Below are 13,561 nucleotides of genomic sequence, written 5' to 3'. Positions count from 1 at the left end.
GATGTCCCTCAAAGTGTTGTTTTTTTTTTTTGTTTTTTTTTCGATGAGTGACTTATGGTTCCTAACCAGGGCGCCCTCTCTTGCGCTAAAAGTATCACCAGTGGCCGGTGTCAGATGCAATTATGTCCGCCATGCAATACTGTCCGCTCCGGACACTTTTGCATATGCAATCGTGTCCGGGGCTATGCAAAAACCGTCCGGTGGACTTGTACAACATGAATGTGCGCGCGTAAAGCGAGCGTGCATGCACTGAACCTACATAATATGCAGCATGAATATTCACGTATTATGATAGCAGTGAATACCCAACGGCCGAACATTTCTCATGTCATTCATCATGACATGCACTTAGCTTGTAAAAAATGGCGAGTACGTATTCCGTCGACCAAGGGCGTTTAATTTACTGCAAGGACGGTTTTGCACGGGGGCGGACACAACTGCATACGCAAATTATGTCCGGGCGGACACAATTGCATGCAGCAGTGTCAGGGATAACACGACTGCATATGCAAAACCGTCCCGCGGACATTATTGCATGTGCAATAATGTCCTCCGGATAATTGCATAGAGGACATAATTGCGTGCGATACCGGCTCGGATGGCCGGAGCCGGGCCAGGGGCCGAAGCCAAATTATTCACTTGACTTTGTTCTTTGTTCTTTATTGAGTGGGGTTAGACTTAATTTCAAGTCTGAGACTCATAACCACAGTCTCAGAGACTGGTTATTTCTCCGCCCGCAGATTTGCTAACGCTGAGTGATCGTCGGCTATTATGACGGAGGTTATCCACAAGAGGGCGCTGTTTCAGATAATAAATGTACCGGCTATCATTGCATAACATGTTCCGTTCCAACTTGACAATCTGAATCGTCCCAACTATAGTTTTCTTTGGGGGGGGGGGGGGGGGGGCGGAACAGACTCATATCAAATGCATGAACCACTAGCTGCACAACCTGCTCCATCCATGCATGTTCCATGCAAAGGGCTATAGCTCTGCTCCGTTACGTGGCTCAACCCTTGAGTTAGGTCCCGAAGTAGAAATCTGAATGAAAATAATTTGGCGAGGTAACATTGTCGTGTTTTGTTATAGTAGGCCGGTCAACCACTCACACAAACAAAACCTGGATACGGACTATCGGCAACACAGATAGCCGTTTTAGAATTGCTGTAATTTTGTTGTTGTTTGAGCTATGACTGTGAATTTTTGGGAAGTAAAATAAACTTATATGTTGCATATGTTGTGAAAGTTTCGTTATTTTTGTGTATTTGATATAAATTTTATAGCATTCTGAACTTGAGTATACGCAGCGTGAAGCTCAGCTTCACGAAACCGTAGCCGACAAAAATTGTTACAGTGAATTTTCGATCACAAGAATTCCGGTGATGCCATTGTCCAATCTCACCGCAAGAGGTCTCATTCGAAAGCTTAGATCCTCAGCTTTCATTTGGCGCATGCGCTGTTGGGGGGTTAAGCTCAACCAAAAAGTTATAACGTTCAGAAGAAAGTTCACTTGCGATCTCTAAGAAAAGGGTGAGTAATTTCCCAAGCGCAACCGCAAATGGGTAGTCGAGTATTTCTCCTTCCATAAAAACTAACCTTTTGTACAGTTTTAGTGCTCATTCACGATGAAAACAGCATCTGAAAATTGTATCTCCAATGAAATGTGAACGTTTTTGAGTGAGTGACATGAGTCCAGTAGTAACGATCGGCCTATTGTGTGTACGTCCGTGTGTGTGGATTTCACGTGCATTGAGCATGCATACGGCCGCCTGGCCGCATGTGTGTAGTAGTCCTACGTGTACGTGCACATTCTGTTGTGCAACAGTATGGCATGTTTTGTGGGGCTATACCATTTTTGGGAGGGGTGTGCGCTTTGTGATGTTATAAAAATATATCATTTTGTATAGGGAACTAAGGATAATTAATTAATTAAAACCATGATTTTAATCACAATAACCATTTAGAGAACTGAGATGACAATACCTTTTTCCAAACAAAGAAATTAGCTGTCAAAAAATGTATGTTCTATTTTTTAGCACCCCTAAATTTTGGAATATCCAAAAATGATGCATTATTCATTTCCTTATTTACAAACGTAAAATTCGGCTGATTCTCAGGGTTTTTATGAACAAGTACTTCATTATTTTTTATCTTGTAAATTAGATTAGTGCTTTGAAGTATAGAAATAAAATGTAAATGGTGAACAATAGTTAAGCTGGCACACACGATTTACTTTATTTTGTAATTTTTTTGTAAAAACCTTCAGAATAAGAATTAATGAAAATAAAATTAAGCTGCTTCCTCTCGAGACCTCCGACAACTTGCCAAAAGTCTGGGCATTTATTATTATTATATTTCCACACTCATAATAACAAAAGCAGAATCAATTTATTAAATAGCACTTTAATTTATGTCACCATAATAACCATTTTAAAACACAAATGAGTACCAAATTGCAAGAAAATACGTAGTGCCGTTCTGACATTACACAGTTTTTGCATATTAATTAGCTAATTTGCATACGAAAAATGTAATTTGCCAATCAATAGGATTACCAAAGGTAAAGGCCCAATTTAATTAATGTCATCTTAATAAGCATCTTAAAACACCACTGTGTACCAATTTGCAAGGAATTACATAATGTAGTTTTGTTGTTACACAGTTTTTGCATATTAAGTAGCTTCGAAATCCTCAAAACGCATGAATTCAGAGACTTATTTCATTTTTTGGTGATTCATAACGATTGTGATGAATAAGTAATACATACCAAATGTGAAGAGATGAAAATAGAGACACACCTCTACCCAAAGCCTGCAGAACAAGTAGCATGCACCATGTTAACCCAGAATTATTTTGCCTTCAAAAACACACTTTTTGGGTAAATCCTTGTTTTTGAACGACTAAAGTAGGTTTGATGGCATAAATTGTAATTTTCAAGACCCTCTATTTTACAGTGTGTGTATTTTGGTATGTCTTTTCTTTTTTTGGGTAACATATGGGATGTTTGCTTCAGGAAAAAGCTGCTTTTAGTTTGTTAAATTGTATTAATATGAAATTATAGCCTTGTAAAAACAGTATTTTGACACTTTTTGTCAAAACGATGAGTTTTGGTATGACAAAACGACGTTTTCCAGACATTTTAAATCACCATAACTCGAAAACCGTATGTCCTAGAGATACAAGGTAAAAAAAATTGGAATCGCCTCGGAGAGATCTTTCTAATGGTAACACTTTTAGCTATATATTATGAATTTTGTAATTTCTGTTGACCGGCCTACTAGTAGACTCAGTAACTGGGGCGCTGTACTCCTTTTTTTCGAAATTTTTACATTCTCTGTCGTGCTAGCGAAAAAAGGAGTACAGTGCCCCAGTTACTGGGTGGAATGTCTACCTACATGTAGGCTACCTCAATATATAGTTCAGAATATTGATGAGGTGGCATTTTGTTGAATGAAGGACATTATAACTATATATCTGTACATTACATTGGAAAAAGTTCCGAATCACGCCTTCACTTTTTCATTCGATATGAAATATTATCCAAATTACCTCACGAGATATCCCTTTTTGTAAAAAGGAGTGAAAAAAGTGGTGGCCTGATATGGAAAGTTATCCCCTCTTCTAAAACACAGGATCAGGACAGTAGTGTAGTTTTTCCTAGTTTTCTCCCTTACCAGTACGACAGTCGGTGGTTGTGTTTTGAGAGTGTTTTTTTTTTCTTTCCGTGTCTATTTTATTTTGAAAAAGTTTCAATTTACAAAGATCTATGTAAAAATGTGTGATTTAATTTTAAAACAAATATTAAAGGCAGTAGACACTATTGGTAATTGTCAAAGACTAGCCTTCACAGTTGGTGTACCTCAACCTAAGCATACAATAACAAACCTGTGAAAATTTGAGCTCAATCGGTCATTGAACTTGCGAGATAATAATGAAAGAAAAAACACCCTTGTCACACGAAGTTGTGCGCGTTTAGATGGTTGATTTCGAGACTTCAAGTTCTAAATCTGAGGTCTCGAAATTAAAAGTCGTGGAAAATTATGTCTTTCTCTAAAACTGTGGCACTTCAGAGGGAGCTGTTTCTCACAATGTTTTATACCATCAACCTCTCCCCATTACTCATCACCAAGTAAGGTTTTATGCCAATAATTATTTTGAGTAATTACCAATAGTGTCCACTGCCTTTAATTATGAATGCATTTCATTCCTGCATTGTTGAAGAGGCACAAGGTAAAATATGGCCTCTCCAAATAGTCCACTGAATCCAGATTGCAACTCGCAAAAATCCTTTGTGACCATGTTCTCACATTTATGCATATATTATTATACACATAATGAATGTTTATGAGTGCAATGGTGCGAATATGTTCATGAGTTGAAAGATGGAATGTTCTATTCAACGAGGCGGAGCCGAGTTGAATGGAACATTCCAGCTTTCAACGAATGAACATTTCGCACCATTGCATGAATGAAAAACATTTATTATTTGTTTTATATAACATCCAAGTAGATCTTTGTAATTTTGATTTAAAGATACAACTTTCAAAACAAACGAAACGTAGGCCTACAATTTTTAATTGTAGAAGCCGAATGTTAAGTAATTATACTACCTTGCAGTAACACTGCTGCGTTACCAAATACACGCGCACGCAGTGATATGTGTTTACTACGCTGGCAGCGTGCAATGGTACTTTTCGGATGGAACGAAAAAGCACGGTGAGTGACTCAGCGTGCAATGGCACTTTTATTTGCTATCACGTGACGGACAATCCTCCAATCAAATGGCAAGGATCTGCTCGGGTGTTATATAAATATTATTGTCTAATACCAGTACTGTGTTATATCACTTTTGCAGATGGAAAATCACCAAACTACCGAGTCAGCAGGAGGCCAAGTCCGAATGATGTTGTGGGGAACACCTCGATCAGTCTCAACCGTGTTCGCCAAGTTCATGAGCTTCATCGACGACTCGCAGATCTATTTCGAGCCCTATCTCTGTGCTCGTTGGTTCGGGCCCGACTCCACCATGTTTCCTGAAAATCTGGCCATGGCGAGGGAAGCTGTCAAGGCAGCATCAGTGGTGACCTCGGTGACCGAGGGATTCGAGAGATCTGAGTGTTCTTTCAGTTGGGTCAAGAAGCAGCTAGAAAAACCACACGCCGGTAAGAAGCTCATCTTCTGCAAGGAAATGTGCTTCGCTCCTGAAGGTAATTACGCGTCTCTCCCAGTTGGTTACCATCACGTGTTCCTCCTGCGACATCCTCTTAAAGTCTTCCCGTCTTGGAAGAAAATCTACCCATTTGGGGAAGGTAAAGACTTCAAACTTGATGAGGCACCCCCGGTGTTTTTCCCGACTGGCTTTGCCTTCAAGGAGATGAGTGAGTTACTGGATCATGTGAAGACGGCGCTCGATCCAGAGCCTATTATTGTAGACACAGATGACCTTCTTAGTAATCCTCAAGGCATCTTATCAGAGCTCTTTAAGAAGTTGGGTTTACCTTTTCAAGATAAGTACCTGCAATGGGAAGATGGAGGTGAAATATCCAAGAAGTGGATAATATGCAAAACCTTTCTGCAGGGGCAAGTCGTTTGGGACTACTACAAGAATGCCTTTGGGAGCACCTGTTTCACGAAACCGAGTCCATTGCCCGAGCGTTCCTCGTTGACTGCTGACATTCTTCGTTGTGTTGATGCTTCCATGCCGTATTATGACAAAATGTTCGCTCAACGTTTAACTCTACAGAAGTAGAACAGATCAAGAGTAAAAGTGGGAAACCGTTCTGAAATAATATATTATAATTATCAAATGAAATTCAAATTTATGATGTTTTTTAATTGTAGAACTTCTATAGGTTTGGTGAGTTGACAAAAAGGTAAACAGGAACTTTTGTAAAAAGAACTTGTGTTGTGGTACTTTTGAAATAAACTTATTTCTTTGGCCAGAGTCCAAAAAGTTATACAAATTTTTAACATGTAAAGTAATCCCACTGGCAACTGAATAAATCGGCAGACAATTGATTAAATCCCAACCACTGTTTTTACCTTGAAATAACAAATTTAATTTGTTTTTTTAGTCAAAGAAAATATAAGGAGCTGTTGTAAACGGCTTATAACCCCCAAAACATATAAATGGGAAATATTCATATATACTAAAATAGTTAATGGTCTAGGTTTCGTCTGTCATATATACTAAAATAGTTAATGGTCTAGGTTTCATCTGTAGAACAGTCTTTCTCTTAATTTAAAGACAAATTTAAGGACAACTCAACGCTTGGAATTAACAGGTCCAACAAAATAAGGTTTCGCCTTTGTCCGATAAACCAGGATTGGACATAATATTTGTATGTGTTTAAAATCATGGAGCTTAACAAAAATATTTTTTTTTAAAGAATTATTTCAAAATTATGAATTTTGGGTCTTAACAGTGTCTTTCATTTCTTTAAGTTATTGTTACCACCCTTTTGTTTGGGGCCATTGTTTACATACACACAAAAGCAATACATTGGAAGGTGGTATAATTATCAAAGTTTATTTCGTCTGCTTAGTGCTAGCATGGGGGTATAATTAGTAATTTTGCAATTTCACATCTGTAGTGATTAAAAGGATGAAAATAACGTGTTTTTTTTTCCACACTTTAAATACCACTCTTGATCAACAAACTTCCTCAAGAGCCCCACTCATAGTCGTGATGAGCAGACAAATTCACCACCACATAGACAATGAGATTTATTTTCTAAAATACTCTCTGTCCCTTCATGGAGTAGAATTATAATTCTACCTCCATGGTCCCTCAAAGTTCAATAGCCTCGGTTTTTAAGTAGGCCAAATTAACTAGGTGCATCGTTGACTTATTTGCAACCAATTCGCCCCACCCCCCTAAAAAAAAAAAAAAAAAAGTGCTCCCGTTAATGACGCAGGGCGCCCCCTGTCGCTTGCTCGTTTTATTCCAGGAACTTTGGAAGACAAGATGGCTGCCCTCGGCCAAGTTTTGTCGCGGCATTTTGGCCTTTTGCGACTGAAAGGGCCTCAGCTGTTGAACACTCTGTTAGTTAACTCTGAACCGAGTTCATTCAAAGGTAATTAGTTTTACCATAATCAAATTAAAGCTGCTTAAATTTCATTTAAAAACGACCGTTGGTCCGTGAAACGCTTAGCCAGTTTCCGGACAGTTCATTTATTTTCAATTCTTAAAAAATAATGGGGCTATTTTAAAACCCATTATTATATAATTAGTGACATAATGAAAAAGTGGTGGCGTCGTACAGAAACTTTTCCCTTATTACTTATATTTATAAGCATGAACAGTCAATGACAATAGTATGTTTACCTTTTGTTTTAATAGCCAAACCTCATGCTGTCAATCATTGATATGATATTAACGATCATGGGGTTGGATTTTACTTGTTTTTTTTTTTTTAAGAACTCTAAACTCTAAAAAAAACTTTAAAATAATACGAGGATAATTTTCTGTATAGTAGGCGCCACCACTTTTTCAGGGTCCTACTACTTGCCGTCAACTCGCCGCCAACTCGCCGTCAACTCACTTGCGCCGTCAACTCGCCATCAACTCCTCCAATATACATTTAAAACCCACAAAAGAAGCATAGAACTGTAAAGTATCAGCTCAAAGAGAATTTGCGAAAGTTTTAGGTCATATTTCGGAATAAAAATTGAGTTTTTTTCTCGTGAAAAAATTATCTCGAAACAGCAAAACCGTCGGCCGCCATCTTGCTTTTTCACATTGATTAGTCTTGGCCCAAGATGTCAATGATTGGTACTTTATTTCTATCAACACAAAGTCGTTTATTGTGAATGAATTTTTACCGAAAACCATGAGAAAAATGTAGTTTAGCCCAAACTTAACACTTCCGTGTCCCATTTATAAATTTTTCATGTAAATTTAATGAGTTGACGGCACGAAAATGAGTTGACGGCGAGTTGACGGCGAGTTGACGGCAAGTCGGCGAGTTGACGGCAAGTAGTAGGACCGCTTTTTCACTCATTTTTACAAAAAAGGATATCTTATTGAGGTAAATTAGAAGCTATATTATTTCATAATTGAATGAAAAAGTGGTGGCGCCGCCATAACAGAAACTTTTCCGTTTGTCCTGTTCTGTCCCCTGTGTAAAGTAATCATGGTATGCTGCCTGTCTGATCCGTCCTGGTAGAAGTCCAGCAGTATCTTGTCTTTATAACGAAATGCTTTCATATTTGCCTTTTATTTCATTGTGTGTAATAATTCTACTAAATAACTATTTTATTTAGTTAGTAATAGTAGAATTTCTTTAAACATCTTTGATCAACTGACCTATTATACTTTTATACATTTTGCAATGTGGAAATGTTAATGTGGGAAGTCAGGTTGGCGCAGTGGTGGTGTCTTGCCTAGCCTTCCCCTCTAGGGACCCCCGGTTCAAATCCTACCAGGGGCACGGATTGGGGTTTTCAGTCACTACTTGACCTTGTGGGTTTTCCCTGGCACAATTCTCTGGGGTTTTTCTCTCACTTCTAAAACTAAAAACTTCTTCATTGTCTTCTCACCTTTAGATGCTGAAAAGGCTTTGACAAGTATTATCATAGGTGTAGATGTTGAGTTGAATTGAATTGATTTTATTTTTTAAGTGGTTTTTGTATGAAATGTGTAACCCAATTTTGCATAACTTTATACCGCTAAAATTACTATTGAATTTGAGACACTATGGTTGACATATACATGTACTGCTAAAATTACTGTCAAATTTCAGACAATACAGACTGTACAGTGTAGAAAAACACTTATTTTATTCTTTTAGTGTAATTCTAATTGTATAAAGGCTGAATTTTTTCTTTTTAAAGATAAAAACATTAGCGCTAGTAGAAGGCCTAATACATAGTGTAAAAATTAATTAATTTGCAAGTATCTTAAACACAATTATTCAGTGACACTTGTTATACATGTACAATGCTAAAACCTCATTGATTCATTCTTTCTAGTGATTCAGCGTGGAATGGCAGGCGGCAAAGCTAGGAAGTTTTTTGTTAAGCCAACCCGTTATGGAGACTTGAGATTTTTAAGGGCAGCGGTAAGTCTGGTTAAAGACACTGGACACTATTGGTAATTGTCAAAGACCTGTCTTCTCACTTGCATAAAATAACAAACCTGTGAAAATTTGAGCTCAATTGGTCGTCGAAGTTGCAAGATATTAATGAAAGAAAAAAACACCCTTGTCACACTTTAGTTGTGTGCTTTCAGATGCTTGATTTCAAGACCTCAAATTCTAAATCTGAGGTCTCGAAATCAAACTTGTGGAAAATTACATCTTTCTCGAAAACTACTTCACTTCAGAGGGAGCCGTTTCTCACAAGGTTTTATACTATCAACCTCTCCCCATTACTCGTAATCAAGAAAAGTTTTATGATAATAATTATTTTGAGTAATAACCAATAGTGTCCACTGCCTTTAAGGTCATTCACTTGCTGTTACTTATTTACATTTTTGTTGTACAGTTGAGGCAATCATAACCCTTAATTCTCCCCAGGGCTTGAATTTTAGGAGTATTCAAAAGACTGCAGGGGCTTGTTTCTAAAAACGTTTACTGGACCAACAATTTGAGTACAATACCAGAACTGAAATGAGAAGAAAAAAAGATATTAGGCCCTAACTCAAAAACAAAAAGTTAAGTGTGCCCGCCCGCTTCCTTTTTAGAGGCCGCCTCTTTTTTTCTTAAGGAAATAAAAGGATACATTTTAACGATCTCAGACAAATTGTAATAAAACCCAGCCTTTGTCTTTAAAAATGTGTTGGCTGGCCATTAAAAAAAAGAAAAGCTCCTTCCTTTTTTCAAAAAGGCCTGACGCTAAACTTGTTTTTTTTATATGGCTTGATGTGTGTAATGTCCTTTTCTGTGGACATGGACAAAATTGTTGATTGGTTGATTTTTTAAAGTCTTGTTTCTCTCCTTAGAGATATTACTTCTTGCTGACGGGAGTTCCTTGTGTCATCGGTATCACATGTATCAACGTCTTTGTTGGTAAGATTTCTGATGGGGGTCATGATTTCATAGAGCTGCTTAAAGGCAGCGTATACTCTTGGTAATTGTCAGAGACAAGAATCCTCAATCGACACTTTGTGTATCCCAACATATGCATAAAATAACAATCGTTTGAAAATGTGGGCTCAGTAATTGGTCATTGAAGTTGCAAGATAACAATGAAAAAAAAAATTGCCCTCGTTGCATAGAATTGTGTGCTGCATGTCTCCAAAGCCATTCTTAGACTTGAATGTTTGGTTGAGAAAAAAACCTCTTTCTCTAAAACTACAGTAATTTCAAACACTTATTATAATATGCTCTAAACAGCTCCAGTGCTCTCTACGGAGTAAGTTTTTTTGAAGTTTGTTTACTTCTAATAATTTTCTAAGCACAACAAAATAATGCTTAGCAGAATAAGGTTACCACCACCCCCCAAAAACATGTCACAAGTATAATCTGTGACCGGTATCTGGCTCATTTTTGCGAATTAGAAAATTGTTTAAATTTTTGGCCATGCACAAACACAATGTGATGTGAGCAAAGCCAGAATATGAAAAATTTTCCTTTTTGTGTTTGGGTATTGATTTTATTTTTTGAGGGGAATATTAATTTGATGAATTTAATGATCATAGGTCCGGCCCAGCTAGCAGAGATTCCGGAAGGTTACACCCCAAAAGAATTTGAGTATCACAAGGTACGTGGAAACCTTTTATGAATTTTCAGAATGCAGTACTTTTACTGTGTGTTGGTGTTTGACAATTATTTAGATTCCTTATCCATAATAATAAATAGCATCATCTTAGCAAACCCACCTTCTCAAGAATCACTTTTTTATCACTTAAAGGAACACGTTGCCTTGGATCGGACGAGTTGGTCTATGAAAAGCGTTTGAAACCGTTTGTTATGAAATGCATATGGTTAGAAAGATGTTTTAAAAGTAGAATATAATGATCCACACAAGTATCACTCAAAATTGCACGGTTTTCATTTTACGTTTTCATTTTACGTCGCGAAAGTTTTGACTACCATAAATGGCCGACCGTGTTTGTCGACGAGGTAAAACAACAACCACGCAATTTCGAGGCATATTTGTGTAGATCATTGTAATCTACTTTTACAACAACTTTCCAACCATATTGATTTTATAACAAACGGTTACAGGACGCTTTTCAAAGACTCGACCGATCCAAGGCAACGTGTTCCTTTAAGTGTGTGTGTTAATTATTAATAACCTGTCTTTTGTTTTTACTGTTTTTTATTTGTATCTCTTAATAACTTGTGGACTATTAAATAAAATAAAACATTATGTTTTCGTCTCTGCATTCCTGTACAGCACCCGATCACCCGTTTCATCACAAAGTATTTCGTCAACACACCTCAGCAGGAGTACGAGAAGATGGCACACTACCTCGACATCGAGAAAGAGAAGATCGGGGCCAGGTGAGGGCGCTATTCATGTTACACCACCGGAATCGTAAAATGAGAGAGTTGCAAAAACTTGTGATTATGTGATTAGAAGCCATTTTGTGCCCTCAAAAAGGGCGAATACGGGTTGCCAGACTAGTCTGCCCACTGGATTGTACTCATAGAGTTATATAATATAAGAACTAGAGGGCGCACGAGTGATGCTTCGTGCACAAACGCCACGGGACCGCAAGATGACAAGCGCGTCATTCTGCACGCGCGTTGAATATGAAATACACGTTTGAGTTTTTTTTAATTGAACGCTCACGCGATGCTGTTTGTTCAACTTACAAAATGGCCGCACAAACACACGCTGTGAGATGCCAGTTTTGTCAACTTAGAAAATGGCCGGCATGCCGGAGCGCGTATATAGGCCAGTGCGCCCTCTAGTTCTTATATATAACTCTATGATTGTACTGCACTTGGAATGAAAATGACGTCCAGCAACGAACAAAGAAAACTGGTCCCTCCATGTTGCAACTCTCTCTCAATCAGTGTGCTCTCAATACACAGCTCTATATACCACTTGTGGAATTTGAGAGTTTGAAAGTTTTTATTATAAACAATAAAATCTTGAAATGTGTGCGACAGAACTGTTTTAATTTTCGCCAGGCAACGACTATGCAAATTTCAATTTTAGTTTTTTTTTGAGGACGGGATTTTATTCAACCTTCATAATTCAGGCTTGATGCCTTCTCAGATTCAGATTATTTTAGGGAGAAATTACTTCTTTCTCAAAAACTACGTTACTTCAGAGGAAGTTGTTTCTCACAATGTTTTATATACTATTAACATCTCTCCGTTTGCCTATAACCAGGGAAGTTTTTATGCTAATATTTGTTTTTAGAGTCATTACCAAACTGTCACAATGTTATGTTATCCTTAACTTGTGTAATTACCATAGTAATACTATTTGATGGAGTCTTTTTACTGTATTTATTGAGGCAACTCTTCAGTCAACATACTGGTGTGTAGCTCTACTGTCTAGCTGCCATTATGAGTGTCAAAGGTCATCCAGTGCATATCTGTATGTAACCACAAAGGGCACTACACCTCACAGTGTTCATTGGCTTTATTTCTTTTACAGGAAAGCTGAGAAGACCGTCCGTAGGTTGATGAGAGAGAGAGGAGACGGCCACTGGTATTACTACCCCGTCGCCTCACCGGTCGACAGATACGAAGACGAAGAACTGAAAGATTGATTCGTTGAGAAGTCAATTGATTTCAGAGGGTGTTGAGAAGCTTGTACAAAAGATTAAGGAAACGCAAAGTTTAAAAACTTTGGTTTTTAATGTCCGTTATCAGAGGTGTGATTTCTCAGGATCAGGATTTTAACCTGATTTTAGTGTTTTTTTCTCTTCAAAATCTCCTTAAATAATTAGCATGATTTTCTTGAAAGAATACTTGAATAAAGTGTTTTATATGCTCTGTCATGAGATTAGGGCCCTGTTCCACACAGAATCCTTAGCTCTGAAACAAACTTACTGCTTAGCAAAAACCAGCTAAATTTGTGGTTCTCAGTTAAGCACCCCATACCCCCACCCCCCCCCCCCCCCCCCCAATCTGATTAAATGCGATATGATGGCAGTCATCAAATTATTATTATTTTTTTCTAAGAAGACACAAAAATAATGATGAATCTTTTATTTAAAGCTGGGTTTCATCAGAGTTAAGTTTGACACCTGCAGTGCATGTATTTGTGATTTGTTTGAACAAATAAATTATGTTAAAGATATTGACTTGCGAGTGTGTTCATTTGTACTGGTGTGAGTTAAAAGTTGCGTAAATATTTGCAAGTGTGTTTATCTGTACTAATGTGTTGAGTTGCATAAGTAATATTTTATGCGATATTCTATTAAGCCACTTTGTTTGGAGTATAGTAGTTCATGTCTGATACTTCACCGAGGCAACAAAGGTGATTGCCTCCATGCCCCCGGTCATTGCCTTGGTGCCCTTGAAATGCTCCAGTAGAAATTTACAGACCTCACAGGGTGCTCCATACCAAGGCGAACATGACTTGGTGCCCTTGCCCTTTCAAAAACAAAGCTTACTTACCAGGGCCCAATTTCATAGAGCTGCTTAACATA

At 37.7% G+C, this 13,561-nt stretch overlaps 2 protein-coding genes across 3 annotated transcripts; both read left to right on the top strand.

The window, feature by feature from the left end:
- Positions 1–409: 409 nt before the first annotated feature.
- On the top strand, positions 410–6,369 carry LOC117302583 (branched-chain-amino-acid aminotransferase-like protein 2). Of its 2 annotated transcripts, none has more exons than XM_033786559.1 (2): positions 410–1,064; positions 4,856–6,369. In XM_033786559.1, exon 2 carries the CDS (start codon positions 4,856–4,858, stop codon positions 5,747–5,749), a length of 894 nt encoding a protein of 297 aa, XP_033642450.1. In that variant the 5' UTR covers positions 410–1,064; the 3' UTR covers positions 5,750–6,369. The 2 variants fall into 2 exon arrangements, with proteins under 2 accessions (XP_033642450.1, XP_033642451.1); XM_033786560.1 differs by lacking the exon at positions 410–1,064 and adding an exon at positions 1,423–1,530.
- A 571-nt stretch (positions 6,370–6,940) lies between these two features.
- LOC117302434 (NADH dehydrogenase [ubiquinone] 1 beta subcomplex subunit 5, mitochondrial-like) lies at positions 6,941–13,209 on the top strand. The gene is made up of 6 exons (XM_033786383.1): positions 6,941–7,076; positions 8,974–9,062; positions 9,944–10,010; positions 10,643–10,704; positions 11,344–11,450; positions 12,562–13,209. The coding sequence occupies exons 1-6, from the start codon at positions 6,968–6,970 to the stop codon at positions 12,674–12,676; spliced, it is 549 nt and encodes a 182-aa protein (XP_033642274.1). The 5' UTR covers positions 6,941–6,967; the 3' UTR covers positions 12,677–13,209.
- The last annotated feature ends 352 nt before the right edge of the window (positions 13,210–13,561 follow it).

This window comes from Asterias rubens, chromosome 18 (assembly GCF_902459465.1).
Source record: "Asterias rubens chromosome 18, eAstRub1.3, whole genome shotgun sequence".
Lineage (NCBI taxonomy): Eukaryota > Metazoa > Echinodermata > Asteroidea > Forcipulatida > Asteriidae > Asterias > Asterias rubens.
The sequence above is the reverse complement of the archived record's forward strand: the minus strand, read 5'-3'. Positions and strand labels throughout refer to the sequence as shown.

What these genes read in the sequence shown, in the direction of transcription:
- LOC117302583 (XM_033786559.1), top strand. Translation starts at nt 4,856, where the DNA reads ATGGAAAATCACCAAACTACCGAGTCAGCAGGAGGCCAAGTCCGAATG.
- LOC117302434 (XM_033786383.1), top strand. Translation starts at nt 6,968, where the DNA reads ATGGCTGCCCTCGGCCAAGTTTTGTCGCGGCATTTTGGCCTTTTGCGA. An exon ending in TGAGATTTTTAAGGGCAGCG is followed by an intron (nt 9,063 to 9,943) that starts GTAAGTCTGGTT and finishes TTCTCTCCTTAG; the next exon opens with AGATATTACTTCTTGCTGAC. An exon ending in AAGAATTTGAGTATCACAAG is followed by an intron (nt 10,705 to 11,343) that starts GTACGTGGAAAC and finishes ATTCCTGTACAG; the next exon opens with CACCCGATCACCCGTTTCAT.